The following is a 19,886-nucleotide window of genomic DNA, read 5'->3' on the forward strand; positions in this document are numbered from 1 at the left end:
TGTCAAATATCCAAACCAATCAATTCAAACACTCATGTCCATTATCACTTTTCTCCTACTGGGATTAAATTAAATGTTTGCAGGCTACTGCTGATATAATAAATGTTTGTCCTATATAAAATATGAATAATAACAGAAACAATTACATTAATATTATTGCCTTGTTGTAATGATCATAACTTTTGTGAAGTTACAAAGTGTTTTACACTGTTTAACCAGGACTAAAACATTTTAGAACTGCATTGAAGCAAATGATAATAATAAAAGCAGAAAGTTTAAAATAGACCCAGCATCAGAAAATTTAGCAACCAGAAACCAATCAGAGGGCTGGAAGGGAAGTCACCTGACCCACTGTGAACTCTTCAGGTAATCTGGGGCCAGTGACCGGCTACAAAATAAACATTTCAAGAGTCCTGACCTCATTTATATACAGTCTCTGGTCCTGACAAAACTCATCAGTGTGACAGAAGAGAGACGATATTTCAAAAAGATGACACTCGCTTCAGTCTGCGGACTTCTCTGTAAGTGTTTTTATTCCTAACTTTATTTCTAACTTTAGGAAATTTGCTGATCTTATCTTTTCCTCTGTGTTTCAGTGCTGTGTGTCCACTTCTACTTTGTGGATGCAGACAATATTTTTGATGGCTCTTCGTCCCATTGTGAGTATTTTTCAACAACTTTACTGCAGAGGTTTATCTGCAGGACAATATGAATACTGGATTCTATTTTTAATTTTTTTTTTGTGCAGATCAAAAAGTTCCGTTTGTTTTCTAGCCTAGGTTAATGTACTCTTAACTCATAAACAGTGGCAGGAATGTAACTAAAACTTTGACTACTTAAGTACTGCACTAATAATTTGTTTAAAGAATCATCATATTATTACAAAAATCAGGCACATTTGGTGAGTTTAACTTACTAGCTGTGGTAATCTGATGTCTTTTGCATAAGGAGACATCCAGCATGTTGTATACTTCTTATAAAGATGAAATCATACCCAGAACTCCTCTTTTCTCTCTGACATCAGTCGTACAGCGTCGGGACACCAACATCAAGAGGAATTATACTGATGGCATTGGAACAGTGTTCACGGTCTCCCCGACCTGGTACCTCAATGTGGGCGACACCGTAGTCATCAACTGCACCACGCACAATGAAATAGGGAACTACAGCGACAAGATGGACCTGCAGCTGACCTGGACCAAGATGAGCCTTGGAGAGAGGACCAAGAAGGTTCGGGGGGTTAACATTCACATTACTCAGATACAAAAGCTATTTTTAGATACCTAATTCCCAACAAGTTCTCCAACTAAAACGACAGAAGAGGTTGTGTGTCAGTACCACCCATTACCACACTTATGTAAGTATTGTGTCTCGTGGTACAGCGTCACCTTCTAAAAATAGCACAGAAGTTGTGGTTGTTAACACAGTTTCTGTGAATTTATGTTACAAAACCAATGACCTAGGTGTAGGGCAAAAACTACCTGGTAAGGCTTTATAAAAGACAGTTTAAACAGTAAATAAACATACGTGAATTAAATGAAGTGAAGTAGTTACAAGGGTCACGTGACAGCAACAAGTTACGTTCAAAAACGTGATTCACGTAACTTACATAAACAATGTAACTTGGTTAAACAACGTAACTTGTGTAAACAACATAACTTAAACCCACTCTGCTGGGTGAAGGTCCACCGTTTGTTGGGGCCATCCACCACCCTAGCCTCCAATTGGTTACATAAATCCGCCCTTCTAACTTCAATTTGCTGTCAATCACTACTATGTCATGCCATGTGGCGGCAGGCACATTGCAGCAAATTGTGAAAAAGGTCAATATCGCTTGTTTTTCTGTTGCCTGTACACACGACCGACATTGACATTTCTGAGGGGGAAACAGGCTGCTAATTCCTCATTTATAGTTCTTGGAACACCAACTTGACGGAGAGTAGGTAGTCTCCCAGCACAATAGCTTATAGTCGATGGGTTCCAAGAATGACAGGTCCTTGATTTCAGACAAACAAACAAAGGCAGCAACTACTGACTTGGCCAGCTAAAATAACAACTGTCCCCTCTCACAGGTCCTGGTGAGCCAGCGAGCCTTCAAAAAAATCTCCTATGTGCTTGGTCCTGTTACCCATGAGCACCAGGGTGTCTACACCTGCAACGGCGACGGCAGCTTTCCGAATGTTTATGTTCATGACTGGCACCAAATGATCTGGGTGGCTGGTGGGCAATTTTCATATACTGTGAAAATAACAATAAATATTGTTGAGTTTTGCAAATGAAAGTTCATGATATCCATCTATCTCACCGACACAGATGCTTCTCCGAGAGCCTCCATAGATGTGATCAGCCATAACCGGAGCCAGTTCTTCTACAATGAGACGTTCACTGTGAGCTGCCAGTTGCCCGACGACAACACCCAATGGAAGATGATGAGGTTTGTAGCAGTATTTTGTTTGAAATTGTAACTTTCAAACAGTGTTCACTGTACTGGACTAACCATCAGAAACAATGGGAATTTGGGAAAACTTGACAGGGAAAAAAGGGAGACGGCGACGCGACGAGGCACAAGGGAGACGCATGGCTGCCAGTGTGTAATTCTACAGATAAAAGTGTGTAGTTTTCAGTGTCTAAGAGACTGTCTGCTCGAAACTCTGAACCCGGACTCCATGGTCTGAACACATCAGATGGCCTTCATGGTTCAGCACCTGTATCATGGGTGCTTGTACTGTAATTCCCATCTCGTCGTTAGGCTGCTCGCATGAAGTGTATCCATCAAGGGTTGTGTTTTGTGCCTGTGGCAGCAGTGGTTCACGGCAAAGAGTAGATGTGGGGGAAGTTGCAAATAAATCCTTTTGTGTGTGGCTGCGGGTGCTGTGGGCTGGTGCAGTCGGTGGAGGCGTGTTGAGGTCACGCAGTAGGACGGGTTCTGGAGAGGTCGCATCCTTCTGTTCGGCCTGGCTGTTGTATGGTGGCAGACATTCTGGGTCAGGCCAGTTTTATTAGCACATTCGTGTTCCATACACCGCACAATTCCGAATGGCTCTTTTACAGTACAACAAAGCCCCATACACCGCTCGACTTATGACTGTTGCACTTTTCAGCATTGGCTCTTCAGCAAGACTCAATGCGGCCCTATCTTCCTGCCCTATACATCACATCAGGACAGAGCCCACTGGCCCACACGTTCCCCTCAGTCATGGTGTTATCAGAGTTGAGTTCAAAGAGTGAGTTCCCAGAAGGCTTTGTGTCTTGAATACCAAGTAGGTCGCCGACTTCTTGTACCACCATGAAAGGAAGTACCAAATTTCCTTCACAGTAGTTTTATTGAAACTTAAAGGAGTAGCCTACATATATTTTTGGGGGAACTTAAAAGTGTTCTATTTCACTGAAAAGGTACTTTTCATTTCATGATCTAGCCTAAGTGTTGTGATAACAAGAAGACAACAAATAATTTACTTTAAACATATTTTCAGTTAAAGTGTATTGATGCTTGTTTGAAGACATTTAATAATTGAAGTAAATAATTAATTTGTTTATTTTTCTAAAAAGAGTCTCGTGATATTTCCCTTGCTGGAGTTAAGAGTGAGCATAGTGACTGTCTTAAGGTGAATTATCATTGAACTATTGTTGTTTTGAGTATCTGGGAAGTGCTGAAGCAACACAAAACAATTTAAAGTCACTATATTTCATGTTTTAGGAGAAAGACACTCAGATAAAAAGACATTTTATTTACAGTCACAAAAGGTGAATTCATCTAGGTGTATCAGTTGATTGTGTATTAAAAAACTAAATCCAAATCACTATTGAAAAGTTACTTATAAATTAGGGTTAAATACGATTAACGAACCGAAAAACGCCTGCCCTTAATAAAAGGTCTATTGAGGGGAGTGCTACAAATAGTTGTTGAGATATTTGGTCTGGAACAAAGTGGTGGACCACCATTGCTATCTGTATCACGTGTTGGTACAGCTGAGGCTGACTGGAATTAGTTTAGATGTGCAGGTATGTTGGTGGCACAACATGAAAAATGAAGATATTACCAAAGGTATAACATTTAATCCTGAGGGCAGCATTGTTGTCCATCCATTAGTCAAAACCACAAATGTGAACCTCATGGTGGCACTAGAGAAAAAATTTGAGCATTACATTCATAGAGTTCATCATCTTGGAACCATGAATGTCTGTACCAAACTTTGTGCCAATCCGTTTTAAAGATATTGGAATATTTCACAGGATAACTAAAAACTGTCACCTGGAAAATCATGGTACTCACCAAAAGTGTTCGGGATTCATCCTCTGGGGAACATGAATATCTGGACCATATGTCATGGCAATCCATCCAATCAGTGTTGAGAAATTTCACTAAGAAACAAAAACCTCAAGGTGGCATTAAAGGAAAAGTAAGACAATCACCACAGTCAGTAAGTTTTGTCATTTGGGGAACATGAATGTCCAAAATTTAATGTCAGTCCATCCAACCGGTGAAATATTAAAGTGTAAACCAAAGTGACACACTGTGCTTCTGCTTTCAAAGACATATCAACTGGTTAGGAGATCTCACGGAGTGTCCCAACCAAGTGTCTTCCGGACGCCGCCTGTCCTGTACCGTACGCTCCGGTCACCCCTGGTCGGATCAGTTGTTCTGGTGTGAGAATCCAGCAGGAGAGAGGAGCAACGTCCTCAACGTCTCCACCAGTACACATCCTTTATTCTCTTTCCTTTTTATTCTTATCAGTGTTTTAACCCTCTACAGCTCTACTCAGCACTATAGATTTGATGGTACTTTTGCAACATGGTCTCACAGGAATCCGTGAAATAGCCACGGATTCGCTTAACTCAAAATCCGTGGAATAGCCACGGAATCACTCAAATTTCCGTGAAACTGACACGGATTTCGCTACAATGCAAGTTAATGACAGTCATATCCCGTGGCTATTCCAACATACAAAGTGATTTTGTACATTCACTGAGTGAATATTTAGAAAATAAAACATATATTTCTCGCTAGAGATGTGATCAAAATCCATTTTTATGCAGAAACAAAGTCAAAATATTAATTTTCTCACTAAAAATGAGAGAACTGTCCGCCATGTTTTTTGTTCTGACCGCCGGAACCTTGAAAGTCACGTGACTTGGAACAAACCAATAGGAACAAATATCCATGGGATAGCCACGGGATATGACTGTCATTAACTTGCATTGTAGCGAAATCCGTGTCAGTTTCACGGAAATTTGAGCGATTCCGTGACTATTCCACGGATTTTGAGTTAAGCGAAATCCGTGGCTATTTCACGGATTTCTGTGAGACCAGGTTCTACTTTTGCGTTAACTACATATTTCCATTTCATGTTACTCTATACTCCACATCCTCTAAGTTTCAGCAAATATTGTACCCTGCACCCCATTATAATTATTTATAGCTGTAGTTATAAGTCACTTGTCAGCTTAAGATTCTACAAAAAAAAACAGGTGTGTTAAAAATAAAATACATCCCTATATTCTAGAAAAAAAAACTAAACAGATTTCTCTGTTAGTGAGGTTACTTTTAAAACACGACAAATTACTGAATACATACACGAAAATGTAATTTGTAATGCATTTAATTTGATTAATCAAATTAAGAAACATATTCGAAACATTGGATTTGTTTTTTTAATACTTTTACACTCCTGGTTGTCATGTGTCAGGTCGCACACTGTTGAAATGCGTGCCTCATATGAACTTAAGAGCAAATAAAAGAAAAACAAATAAGGCGGGTAACGGGTGCTGTCCTCCAACAAGGCCATTTGTGTCTGCCCTGAGATTTGGATCCACTCCAAACATGTGATGTGTTCTTCCTCGGTCGATGATACAAACTTCTACCAAGGTCCATCAAAATCAGGCCAGTAGTTTTTCTGTCAGATGAACAAACCAACACACAGATGTAGGCAAAAACATGACCTTATAGGCGAAGGGAAGTAAACCCCTAAATGATAGAAATAGCAACTTCTGATTCGCAAAAAATGATTTCAGGCTTAACCCGTGAGTTTTCTTAGGGGTCAAAAATGACCCGACACTATGTTAAAGAGCATAAGAAACCTCCTTACTGATCTTGTTTTCAACTCGTAATTGAATGACTTTTCCTAAAATGACCCAAACATGAGAAAAAGTAAAGGTAACACTTTACAATAACCAACTAAATAATGTTTATAGATTGTTTCTAAACCAATAATTAACATTTACAAAGTATTTAATCTTAAAAAAAGGTTCAACCAATTTCTTAAAGGTCTGGTTTATATACACTACTGGTCAAAAGTTTTAGAACACACCAACTTTTCCAGAATTTAATTGAAAATGATGCAGTTTAATGTCTCAGTGTACTCTGAAATTAATGCACATTTGCAACATTTAAAATTCTTTATTGAGCATGATAGTGTTTTGAAAGTAAAAAAAAGATTCAAAATCACATTTTATGTTGAACTAAGGACTAGGACTAAAAAAAGACACAAAATGACCAAAAAAGACACAAAATGACTTAAAAAGACATGAAAAGAATTCAAAAATGGACAAAATAGCCCAAGACTCCATAGAGTTAAGTTGTTAACCCATTTCTTGTTCCCTGAAAAAGGCCTACTTGTATAATTCTGAAATGTACATTATCTTTCAGTTTTGGTTAAGCTTACCTTTTTTTATTTACCTCTGGCAGTTCACCACTTACCTTTGAACCCTTTCAAGCTGTTCATTTGACTTGAACTGCTTGAATTTCAATAAAAAACTGGAAAAATTGGTGTGTTCTAAAACTTTTGACCGGTAGTGTATATATTGATATCTGGTGATCCTTTGGAAGTGCCCGACCACTTGGTTTGGAACCACTGAGCTAAACAACAAGCTCACTAACCCGGCCAATATAACTATTTATTCCGTTCTAGTCATGGTAGAACATACCATCTGAAGTCCCTCAACCAAACTGTCTCCCTGTGTGCAGCTGTAGTGATGATAGCTCTGGACATTCCCCGACTTCCTGTGTTGGAGGGCGAGGACGTGACGCTGCGCTGTGTACGCAGAAACAGAACCACCGGGGAAATCAGCTACAACTTCGAGGCCTTCTTTTACAAGAACGGCCGTGCGACCTGGTAAATGATCCAGAATGAATTGAAACAAGAGTTGGCAGTTTGATGGAAAGAATGATGTTTTAACAATGATTCCCATCTTTTCTGTAATCAAAGAATGGGCAGCAGTTACAAAATGATTCATTTTAATTTGGTAGGCACGACGATAATGGCCTCATAACTCTGAAAGCAGTGACCAAGGCTGACGAGGGACTCTACGAATGTAAAAATACAGCGGGGGAAGATTCTCCTGACAGCTGGCTCACTGTTAAAGGTAAAAACACTTTAAAATAAATAATAATAATAATAATAATAATATATATAAACGCTTGACACATTATTCTGTTCACGTCAGCTCGGCCAGAGGCAGACCAGAAGGAGAAGAAAGACGATGTCATCAAGACGGCGTAGATGTTCCCTGGCTCCGCCTCCAGGCCTAGTCCTGCTCTCTGATTGGTTGAATTAACCCAACTGTCTCTCACAACAGTAAACATCAGAGGCTTCAAGGCTCTCGGATCTTTCTGTGTCTAAATCAGATCTGCTGCACACTCTGATGTGTTTCTGATTGATAAATCTGAATATTAAACTAAAAACTTAATGTTGTATCTTCGTTTTTCTGTCTTTCACCTTATTGTTCAGTTCACCTTATAACATATCTTCATTTCATTTCTGAGATAAAACAATTCATTTGATGAAAACACAATTCATTTCTTGATATGTGCAACTTTGTTTATTAAACAAATTAACATTTATTACCACATAAACAAACGCAAAAGTACCGAAAATTGGTACCGTTGAGTACCGGTACCGATTCCCAGGTACCGGGTATCGGTACCGTATCGGTTCAAATGTGAAAGGTACCCATCCCTACCCGTCAGTCAGTCAAACCCCGACCCACCTCTCCGTCCTCCTCTGAGACATGAGAGTATTTAAATGCTATCAACCTGTCCGGGCCGTCAGAGGTCTAAATACACTGTTGCATATGCAGTTTGGTAGCCGCGAGCTAACGTTAGCTAACAGTTAAAGTTGTTTTAATCACACTAAACTGTGACTAACTGTTTTGAATAACTTCCTGTCGCTAAACGCATGCAGCTTTCAAAATAAGAGCGCAGTGTGTTAACAGAATCGACCACAGAATTTACAAGAAGACTGTCAAAATAAGATGCCTTAAATAAAATATACAAGAACCCTTATTTTCCTTTAAAATAATTCGTAAAATATGTAATAATTAAGATCAGTGTATATGATGGAATAGTGGCATTAGAATGTGTGAGAGGCACCAAATTTGGACTTTTATGGAAAAATATTCTAGCCAGCTATTTTTCCACACTGGCTGGCTGCTCCGTGTCCTAGTGGAAAGCATGTTGACAGCAATTAAAAATGACACAATATAGGATAACAAAGATTCTATTATACAATATCTCCTGAATGTGAAAAATGTTCTGTGAGGTGTTTGCTCTCATTTAGCTCTCAAAGCGCACAAGATTGATGCATTTTACTTTACAAGGAGATGTTTCTTTACCTGCTCTACAGTTTCGACTGAGACTCCAATCTTCCTAAGAAGCGTCATTACTACGTCCTTCAATTAGTTTCAATATGAACGTGGACTAAAAACCATTGTTTTATTTCATAGCCTTGGTGTCCTGGCTTTTGGCCTTTGTGCCCTAAAAAAATTGACAACACAAAAGGCCAAGTGGCCTTGCCCCTAAAATGACGAAATTCCAGGCCTGGTTACATACATGAAATATCGTTGAGTTTGACCCATACACCACGCCTCCCGCCACCCCATAGGTGGACCGAATTGTTCTTTACACTCCAGAACATAATTTCCTCCTTGGCTCCGCTCATAATTACTCCAGTTGCTGAAAAACATAAATATGGGTTGCACAAATGATAAATGTGGTACTGTTTTGGGGGAAGGACAGTCTTGAAAAACAATTATTCTAAAAATTCATTTGATTGTGAAGTAATTTTTCACGTAAAAAAACAATTTATGGTTTCATATTTGTTGCTTTTCCTTTGAGTTATGTGAATAATTGTAATGTAGTAGTAAAAATGTTGAGATTTTGGGCTACATTTCTCACTATTTTGAGAAACCAAACAATCCATGGATAAATGGAGAAAATAATCAGCAGATTAATACCTCATGAAAATAATCATTAGTTAATAAAAGTAGTCCACTTAAAACTACTTTAACTGTAAAGTCCTGCTTATACATTAATGCACAAGTAATAATATAATGATGTCATTTTTATACTTTAACTACATTTAACTGATTACACTGACATACCTTTACTTTTTAATGTAGAACAGTTTTTGCAGTGTTGTATGAGTACTAATCATTTATATACAGTCTATGGTACTAATCTAAACACCTCCTCCACCACAACTGTGAAGCTTTTAGCCTCCAGATGGCAGCAAAACAATACTCAAAATTCCTTCAGTGTCTTTATTGACATTGAAGACAAACAGCAGTATCTCTCCTTATGAGTTCAACTGATTCAACTTAAACACACAAACCAAAGGTCAATGGTTCCTATTGAATTTACAAAACCCCTTAAGATTTAATTTAAATGTATAAGTATGAGTCAAAAGAGCCGAGACAGACATCTGAAATGTCAAATATCCAAACCGGTCAATTCAAACACTCATGTCCATTATCACTTTTCTCCTACTGGGATTAAATTAAATGTTTGCAGGCTATTGCTGATATAATAAATGTTTGTCCTAAATAAAATATGAATAATAACAGAAACAATTACATTAATATTATTGCCTTGTTGTAATGATCATAACTTTTGTGAAGTTACAAAGTGTTTTACACTGTTTAACCAGGACTAAAACATTTTAGAACTGCATTGAAGCAAATTATAATAATAAAAGCAGAAAGTTTAAAATAGACCCAGCATCAGAAAATTTAGCAACCAGAAACCAATCAGAGGGATGGAAGGAAAGTCACCTGACCCACTGTGAACTCTTCAGGTAATCTGGGGCCAGTGACCGGCTACAAAATAAACATTTCAAGAGTCCTGACCTCATTTATATACAGTCTCTGGTCCTGACAAAACTCAACAGAAGAGAGACGAGATTTCAAAAAGATGACACTTGCTTCAGTCTGCGGACTTCTCTGTAAGTGTTTTTATTCCTAACTTTATTTCTAACTTTAGGAAAACTGCTGATCTTATCTTTTCCTCTGTGTTTCAGTGCTGTGTGTCCACTTCTACTTTGTGGATGCAGACAATATTTTCGATGGCTCTTCGTCCCATTGTGAGTATTTTTCAAGAACTTTACTGCAGAGGTTTATCTGCAGGACAATATGAATACTGGATTCTATTTTTAATTTTTTTTTGTGCAGATCAAAAAGTTCCGTTTGTTTTCTAGCCTAGGTTAATGTACTCTTAACTCATAAACAGTGGCAGGAATGTAACTAAAACTTTGACTACTTAAGTACTGCACTAATAATTTGTTTAAAGAATCATCATATTATTACAAAAATCAGGCACATTTGGTGAGTTTAACTTACTAGCTGTGGTAATCTGATGTCTTTTGCATAAGGAGACATCCAGCATGTTGTATACTTCTTATAAAGATGAAATCATACCCAGAACTCCTCTTTTCTCTCTGACATCAGTCGTACAGCGTCGGGACACCAACACCAAGAGGAATTATACTGATGGCATTGGAACGGTGTTCACGGTCTCCCCGACCTGGTACCTCAGTGTGGGCGACACCGTAGTCATCAACTGCACCACACACAATGAAATAGGGAACTACAGCGACAAGATGGACCTGCAGCTGACCTGGACCAAGATGAGCCCTGGAGAGAGGACCAAGAAGGTTCGGGGGGTTAACATTCACATTACTCAGATACAAAAGCTATTTTTAGATACCTAATTCCCAACAAGTTCTCCAACTAAAACGACAGAAGAGGTTGTGTGTCAGTACCACCCATTACCACACGTATGTAAGTATTGTGTCTCGTGGTACAGCGTCACCTTCTAAAAATAGCACAGAAGTTGTGGTTGTTAACACAGTTTCTGTGAATTTGTGTTACAAAACCAATGACCTAGGTGTAGGGCAAAAACTACCTGGTAAGGCTTTATAAAAGACAGTTTAAACAGTAAATAAACATACGTGAATTAAATGAAGTGAAGTAGTTACAAGGGTCACGTGACAGCAACAAGTTACGTTCAAAAACGTGATTCACGTAACTTACATAAACAATGTAACTTGGTTAAACAACGTAACTTGTGTAAACAACATAACTTAAACCCACTCTGCTGGGTGAAGGTCCACCGTTTGTTGGGGCCATCCACCACCATAGCCTCCAATTGGTTACATAAATCCGCCCTTCTAACTTCAATTTGCTGTCAATCACTACTATGTAATGCCATGTGGCGGCGGGCATATTGCAGCAAATTGTGAAAAAGGTCAATATCGCTTGTTTTTCTGTTGCCTGTACACACGACCGACATTGACATTTCTGAGGGGGAAACAGGCTGCTAATTCCTCATTTATAGTTCTTGGAACACCAACTTGACGGAGAGTAGGTAGTCTCCCAGCACAATAGCTTATAGCCGATGGGTTCCAAGAATGACAGGTCCTTGATTTCAGACAAACAAACACAGGCAGCAACTACTGACTTGGCCAGCTAAAATAACAACTGTCCCCTCTCACAGGTCCTGGTGAGCCAGCGAGCCTTCAAAAAAATCTCCTATGTGCTTGGTCCTGTTACCCATGAGCACCAGGGTGTCTACACCTGCAACGGCGACGGCAGCTTTCCGAATGTTTATGTTCATGACTGGCACCAAATGATCTGGGTGGCTGGTGGGCAATTTTCATATACTGTGAAAATAACAATAAATATTGTTGAGTTTTGCAAATGAAAGTTCATGATATCCATCTATCTCACCGACACAGATGCTTCTCCGAGAGCCTCCATAGATGTGATCAGCCATAACCGGAGCCAGTTCTTCTACAATGAGACGTTCACTGTGAGCTGCCAGTTGCCCGACGACAACACCCAATGGAAGATGATGAGGTTTGTAGCAGTATTTTGTTTGAAATTGTAACTTTCAAACAGTGTTCACTGTACTGGACTAACCATCAGAAACAATGGGAATTTGGGAAAACTTGACAGGGAAAAAAGGGAGACGACGACGCGATGAGGCACAAGGGAGACGCATGGCTGCCAGTGTGTAAGTCTACAGATAAAAGTGTGTAGTTTTCAGTGTCTAAGAGACTGTCTGCTCGACACTCTGAACCCGGACTCCATGGTCTGAACACATAAGATGGCCTTCATGGTTCAGCACCTGTATCATGGGTGCTTGTACTGTAATTCCCATCTCGTCGTTAGGCTGCTTGCATGAAGTGTATCCATCAAGGGGTGTGTTTTGTGCCTGTGGCAGCAGTGGTTCACGGCAAAGAGTAGATGTGGGGGAAGTTGCAAATAAATCCTTTTGTGTGTGGCTGCGGGTGCTGTGGGCTGGTGCAGTCGGTGGAGGCGTGTTGAGGTCACGCAGTAGGACGGGTTCTGGAGAGGTCGCATCCTTCTGTTCGGCCTGGCTGTTGTATGGTGGCAGACATTCTGGGTCAGGCCAGTTTTATTAGCACATTCATGTTCCATACACCGCACAATTCCGAATGGCTCTTTTACAGTACAACAAAGCCCCATACACCGCTCGACTTATGACTGCACTTTTCAGCATTGGCTCTTCAGCAAGACTCAATGCGGCCCTATCTTCCTGCCCTATACATCACATCAGGACAGAGCCCACTGGCCCACACGTTCCCCTCAGTCATGGTGTTATCAGAGTTGAGTTCAAAGAGTGAGTTCCCAGAAGGCTTTGTGTCTTGAATACCAAATAGGTCGCCGACTTCTTGTACCACCATGAAAGGAAGTACCAAATTTCCTTCACAGTAGTTTTATTGAAACTTAAAGGAGTAGCCTACATATATTTTTGGGGGAACTTAAAAGTGTTCTATTTCACTGAAAAGGTACTTTTCATTTCATGATCTAGCCTAAGTGTTGTGATAACAAGAAGACAACAAATAATTTACTTTAAACATATTTTCAGTTAAAGTGTATTGATGCTTGTTTGAAGACATTTAATAATTGAAGTAAATAATTAATTTGTTTATTTTTCTAAAAAGAGTCTCGTGATATTTCCCTTGCTGGAGTTAAGAGTGAGCATAGTGACTGTCTTAAGGTGAATTATCATTGAACTATTGTTGTTTTGAGTATCTGGGAAGTGCTGAAGCAACACAAAACAATTTAAAGTCACTATATTTCATGTTTTAGGAGAAAGACACTCAGATAAAAAGACATTTTATTTACAGTCACAAAAGGTGAATTCATCTAGGTGTATCAGTTGATTGTGTATTAAAAAACTAAATCCAAATCACTATTGAAAAGTTACTTATAAATTAGGGTTAAATACAATTAACGAACCGAAAAACGCCTGCCCTTAATAAAAGGTCTATTGAGGGGAGTGCTACAAATAGTTGTTGAGATATTCGGTCTGGAACAAAGTGGTGGACCACCATTGCTATCTGTATCACGTGTTGGTACAGCTGAGGCTGACTGGAATTAGTTTAGATGTGCAGGTATGTTGGTGGCACAACATGAAAAATGAAGATATTACCAAAGGTGTAACGTTTAATCCTGAGGGCAGCATTGTTGTCCATCCATTAGTCAACCACAAATGTGAATCTCATGGTGGCGCTAGAGAAAAAATTTGAGCATTACATTCATAGAGTTCATCATCTTGGAACCATGAATGTCTGTACCAAACTTTGTGCCAATCAGTTTGAAAGATATCGGAATATTTCACAGGATAAGTAAAAACTGTCACCTGGAAAATCATGGTACTCACCAAAGGTGTTTGGGATTCATCCTCTGGTGAACATGAATATCTGGACCATATGTCATGGCAATCCATCGAATCAGTGTTGATAAATTTCCCTTAGAAACAAAAACCTCAAGGTGGCATTAAAGGAAAAGTAAGACCACAGTCAGTAAGTTTTGTCCTTTAGGGAACATGAATGTCCAAAATTTAATGTCAGTCCATCCAACCGGTGAAATATTAAAGTGTAAACCAAAGTAACACACTGTGCTTCTGCTTTCAAAGACATATCAACTGGTTAGGAGATCTCACGGAGTGTCCCAACCAAGTGTCTTCCGGACGCCGCCTGTCCTGTACCGTACGCTCCGGTCACCCCTGGTCGGATCAGTTGTTCTGGTGTGAGAATCCAGCAGGAGAGAGGAGCAACGTCCTCAACGTCACCACCAGTACACAGCCTTTATTCTCTTTCCTTTTTATTCTTATCAGTGTTTTAACCCTCTACAGCATTTTAACCAGATTAATCCAGGTTTTCAGTATATTTTTTATTGCTTCATGGCAAACAAGGTACCAGTAGGTGCAGTAGATTCTCAGAAAACAAACAAGACCCAGCATTCGTGGTATGCACGCTCTTAAGGCTGTGCAACTGGGCAATTAGTAAGTAAGTAAGTAAGTAAGTAAACTTTATTTATATAGTTATTAGTTGAAAAGGGTGTGTTCAAAAATATAGCAGTGTCTGCCGTTGACTTTACAAACTCAAAACTATTTTGTACAAACTTTTGTTTCTAGGATTTAGCAAACCTGTGATAACAATAAACTAATATTTAGTTGTCACATCTGTGTGGCATGGAGTCAACCAACTTGTGGCACCTTTCAGCTGTTATTCCACTCCAAGATTCTTTAACAACATTCCACAATTCATTTACATTTCTTGGTTTTGCTTCAGAAACAGCATTTTTGATGTCACCCCATAAATTCTCAATTGGATTAAGGTCCGGGGATTGGGCTGGCCACTCCATAACATCAATGTTGTTGGTTTGGAACCAGATTCTGCTGGTTTACTAGTGTGTTTGTGGTCATTGTCTTGTTGAAACACCCATTTCAAGGGCATGTCCTCTTCAGCAGAAGGCAACATGACCTCTTCAAGTATTTTGACATATGCAAACTGATCCATGCTCCCTGGTATGTGATAAATATGCCCAACACCATAGTAGAGAAACATGCCCATATCATGATGCTTCACTGTCTTCACTGTGTTCTGTGGCTTAAATTCAGAGTTTGGGGCTCGTCTCACAAACTGTCTGCGGCCCTCGGACCCAAAAAGAACAATTTGACTCTCATCAGTCCACAAAATGTTCCTCCATTTTTCTTTAGGCCAGTTGATGTGTTCTTTGGCAGATTGTAACTCTTCTGCACATGCCTTTTTTTTAACAGAGGGGTTTTGCGGGGGATTCTTGTAAATAGATTAGCTTCACACAGACGTCTTCTACCTGTCACAGCACTTCTAGGTAACTCCAGACTGTCTCTGATCATCTGGAGCTGATCATTGGCTGAGCCTTTGCCATTCTGCATATTATTCCATCCATTTTGATGGTTGTCTTCTGTTTTCTGCCATGTGTCTCTGGTTTTGCTCTCCATTTTAAAGCATTGGAGATCATTTTAGCTGAACAGCCTATAATTGTTTGCACCTCTTGATAAGTTTTCCCCTCCCCAATCAACTTTTTAATCAAAGTACGCTGTTCTTCTGAACAATGTCTTGAACGACCCATTTTCCTCAGGCTTTCAAAGAGAAATGCATGTTCAACAAGTGCTGGCTTCATCCTTAAATAGAGGCCACCTGATTCACACCTGTTTTTTTACGAAATTGATGACCTCACTGATTGAATGCCACACTGCTAAATTTTTTAACACACCCCTTTCAACTAATTGCCCAATGTCACAGCCTTAAGAGCTGCATATCACCAATGCTGGGTCTTGTTGGTTTTCTGAGAATCTACTGCACCTACTGGTACCTTGTTTACCATGTAGCAATAATAAATATACTAAAAACCTGGATTCATCTGGTTAGTCACATTGGACTGCTATTATTTTCAACACTACTGTATATGTATATTAAAAACTAAACAGATTTGCATAGCCATTTCTCTGTGTTAGTGAGGTTACTTTTAAAACACAACAAATTACTGAATACATGCACAAAAATGTCATTTGTCACAAAAACATGACCTCCTTGGCGAAAGGAAGTAATGCCCTAAATAATAGAAATAGGAATAATTTCAGACTTAAAATATTCACTTCTGGTTTAAGCCTCACCCACTTCCAGATACAGATAATAATGTCCTCACCCATTACAACCATCATTTTCATGATTCATGATATCTGGTGATCCTTTGGAAGGGCCTTGGAAAGCAATTAAATCTTCCATTATTGCAATTTGAGAAATAGAATATAGCTTTCACAAATCAGAAACTGTGTTTTAAAGAGTGTTTAGCCTCTCTGAGATAATCTAGTCCATGTTTGAGCAGTCTAGTTACAGTGGTTTTCTATCTGGACCTGGTCTAACGTGGTCCAGGTATGAGAAAGAATATATACCGTTCTAGTCACTGTAGAACATACCATCTGAAGTCCCTCAACTAAATCGTCTCTCTGTGTGCAGCTTTAGCGAAGGCAGCTCTGGAGATTCCCCCACTTCCTGTGTTGGAGGGCGAGGACGTGACGCTGCGCTGTTTACTCAGAGACAGAACCACCAAGGAAATCAGCTCCAACCACAGGGCCTTATTTTACAAGAACGGCCGTGTGAACTGGTAAATGATCCAGAATAAATTGCAAGTTGTGTAATTAATGGTTTTGAAACAAGAGTTGGCAGTTTGATGGCAAGAATGATATTCTAACAATGATACCGACCTTTTCTGTAATCAAAGATTGGGCAGCAGTTACAAAATTTACAAAATGATTCATTTTAATTTGGTAGGCATGAACAGAAAGACCTCCAAACTCTGACAGCAGTGACCAAGGCTGACGAGGGACTCTACAAATGTCGCCATAAAGAGGGAGAATCTCGGGACAGTTGGCTCACTGTTAAAGGTACTAACGCTTAAAAAAAAAAATAATAATAATAATAATAATAATATATATATATATATATACACTACTGGTCAAAAGTTTTAGAACACCCCAATTTTTCCAGTTTTTTATTGAAATTCAAGCAGTTAAAGTCAAATGAACAGCTTGAAAGGGTACAAAGGTAAGTGGTGAACTGCCAGAAGTAAATAAAAAAAGGTAAGCTTAACCAAAACTGGAAAATAATGTACATTTCAGAATTATACAAGTAGGCCTTTTTCAGGGAACAAGAAATGAGTTAACAAATTAACTCTATGGAGTCTTGGGCTATTTTGTCCATTTTTGAATTCTTTTCATGTCTTTGTAAGTCATTTTGTGTCTTTTTTTGGTCATTTTGTGTCTTTTTTTAGTCATTTTGTGTCTTTTTTGGTCATTTTGTGTCTTTTGGTGTCTTTTTTGTCATTTTGTGTCTTTTTTTGGTCATTCTGTGTCTTTTTTTTGTCATTTTGTGTCTTTTGGTGTCTTTTTTTTTGTCATTTTGTGTCTTTTTTTAGTCCTTTAGTCCAACATAAAATGTGATTTTGAATCTTTTTTTTTTACTTTCAAAACACTATCATGCTCAATAAAGAATTTTAAATGTTGCAAATGTGCATTAATTTCAGAGTACACTGAGACATTAAACTGCATCATTTTCAATTAAATTCTGGAAAAGTTGGTGTGTTCTAAAACTTTTGACCAGTAGTGTATACATATACATATATATCTATATATATATTTGACATGTCATTCTTTCAACGTCAGCTCGGCCAGAGGCAGACCAGGACGAGAAGAGTGACGATGTCATCAAGACGGCGTAGATGTTCCCTGGCTCCGCCTCCAGGCCTAGTCCTGCTCTCTGATTGGTCGAATGACCCCAACTGTCTCTCACAACAGTAAACATCAGAGGCTTCAAGAATCTTTTTGTGTCTAAATCAGATCTGTTGCACACTCGTGTTTCTGATTGATAAATCTGAATGACTTTGATTGAATTTACACTTTGTTTTAATTAAATAAAAATCATATATCTCATCATAAATAATGATGGAAAATTAAAAACCAATAATATTTTCTAAATTAATTAATGTCTACTTTTAACTTTAACATGAGTCTTGGTACATTTGATGGCAAATTAAATTAATTAATGGGAAAATTAGATAGGAAAATAAATTACATAACTCATGTTATATCATCTCATAAATAATGATGGAAAATAAAAATGTGCGTGATATTGTTATGTTTAATATAATTCTTGGATGGCCATTTACATTAATGTAAATAATTAATAAATAGGAAAATAAATTACACAACTAATAATAAATAAAAAAGCAAATAAAATAATAATGTATGTGATTTAATAAATTAATGTTTCATATAATGTTTGGTACATTTGATGGCAAATTAATTAATGGGGGAAAAAATTGGGGGGGAACCCCATAACTCATAATAAATAATAAAGGAAAAGAAAAAAAGAAAAAAGTATGTAAAATTTAATACATTTATTTATGTCTACAACTTTTAATATAATTATTGGTAGATTTGATGGCATATTAAATTAATTAATGGGAAAATTAGATAGGAAAATAAATAACATAACTCATGTCATATCATCTCATAAATAATGATGGAAAATAAAAATGTGCGTGATATTGTTATACTACTGTTATGTTTAATATAATTCTTGGATGGCCATTTACATTAATGTAAATAATTAATAAATAGGAAAATAAAACCCATAACTCATAATAAATAATAAAGGAAAAGAGAAAAAGAAAAAAGTATGTAAAATTTAATACATTTATTTATGTCTACAACTTTTAATATAAATATTGGTAGATTTGATGGCATTTTAATCTATATATTGAAAGGTGTTTTTCTGGAAGCTTCCGTCCTCCGTACAATTTGATGTTCATACTTTTGTACAAGGAGCCAGTTTACACTACAGAAACGCTGCATTTACTTAAATCAAAGGCTTAAACGCCTCTTCCACATCTTAGTCCGGCGGTTTAGGACCAGATTTGGGAAGAAAGGGGACACGTCGGACAAAAGCACCACATTTTTTCCACATGCTCTCTATCACTATAGGTTTAAATTTTTGGTAGGAGCCACTTCATCAAGATTGCAGATCGGAGATGGCAGCCATATAAAATCTATGAGAACCAGTATATGTTCTAAGCCACTTAGAAAGTCAATCTTAGTGTCAAAATATACATTTTCTGGGTCAAGGAATAATTTAAAGCTACTGAGAATATCACTAGATGATCAAATAGATATGTTCATTTTGGCCATGTATTTACATAATTATTAGATTCCAAACATTTTCAGCTCAGGATTCTCTGCTGCAGCACTTGAAGCGAGTTGCCTACCAGTCTGGGTGAAAATGAACATTTCTATTTGATCAAATAATCATCTAGCGATATTCTCAACAGCTTTAAATGATTCCTGGACCCAGAAAATGTAGATTTTGACACCAAGATTGACCTTCTGAGTGGCTTGGAAGATGTATTGGTTCTCATAGACTTTATATGGGTGCCATCTCGGATCGGCCATCTTGATGAAGTGGCTCCTACCAAAAATTGAAACCTATGGTGACAGAGAGCACGTGGAAAAAATGTGATGCTTTTGTCCAGCGTGTCCTCTTTATTTAGCTAAGCCGCCTGACTATCTGGTTTGGTCATGCAGTTAACAGTATCAGGGAAATATCAGATTCTTAGTCAGACGACAAATCACTACCCCTGTAAAGTCCTGCACAAAACATCTAAGATTCTGCGTCAACATTATGAACTTCACAGTGTTTTTAAGAACACTAAAGCCGAAGTGTGTGACCTCAGTGTATCTGAAGCACAGACTGAATAAAACA

General features: G+C 38.2%; 2 protein-coding genes across 2 annotated transcripts; both read left to right on the forward strand.

The window, feature by feature from the left end:
• Positions 1-390: 390 nt before the first annotated feature.
• Positions 391-7,754, forward strand: LOC131989664 (uncharacterized). Its single transcript, XM_059354962.1, has 9 exons — positions 391-521; positions 597-659; positions 1,025-1,230; positions 2,073-2,220; positions 2,314-2,434; positions 4,535-4,695; positions 6,965-7,112; positions 7,247-7,362; positions 7,444-7,754. Exons 1-9 carry the CDS (start codon positions 491-493, stop codon positions 7,497-7,499), a joined length of 1,050 nt encoding a protein of 349 aa, XP_059210945.1. The 5' UTR covers positions 391-490; the 3' UTR covers positions 7,500-7,754.
• A 2,369-nt stretch (positions 7,755-10,123) lies between these two features.
• Positions 10,124-18,719, forward strand: LOC131989665 (uncharacterized). The gene is made up of 9 exons (XM_059354963.1): positions 10,124-10,217; positions 10,293-10,355; positions 10,720-10,925; positions 11,768-11,915; positions 12,009-12,129; positions 14,219-14,379; positions 16,587-16,734; positions 16,902-17,014; positions 17,792-18,719. Exons 1-9 carry the CDS (start codon positions 10,187-10,189, stop codon positions 17,845-17,847), a joined length of 1,047 nt encoding a protein of 348 aa, XP_059210946.1. The 5' UTR covers positions 10,124-10,186; the 3' UTR covers positions 17,848-18,719.
• Positions 18,720-19,886: the final 1,167 nt, after the last annotated feature.

Source organism: Centropristis striata, chromosome 17 (genome assembly GCF_030273125.1).
Source record: "Centropristis striata isolate RG_2023a ecotype Rhode Island chromosome 17, C.striata_1.0, whole genome shotgun sequence".
In the NCBI taxonomy this organism is placed as follows: Eukaryota; Metazoa; Chordata; class Actinopteri; order Perciformes; family Serranidae; genus Centropristis; species Centropristis striata.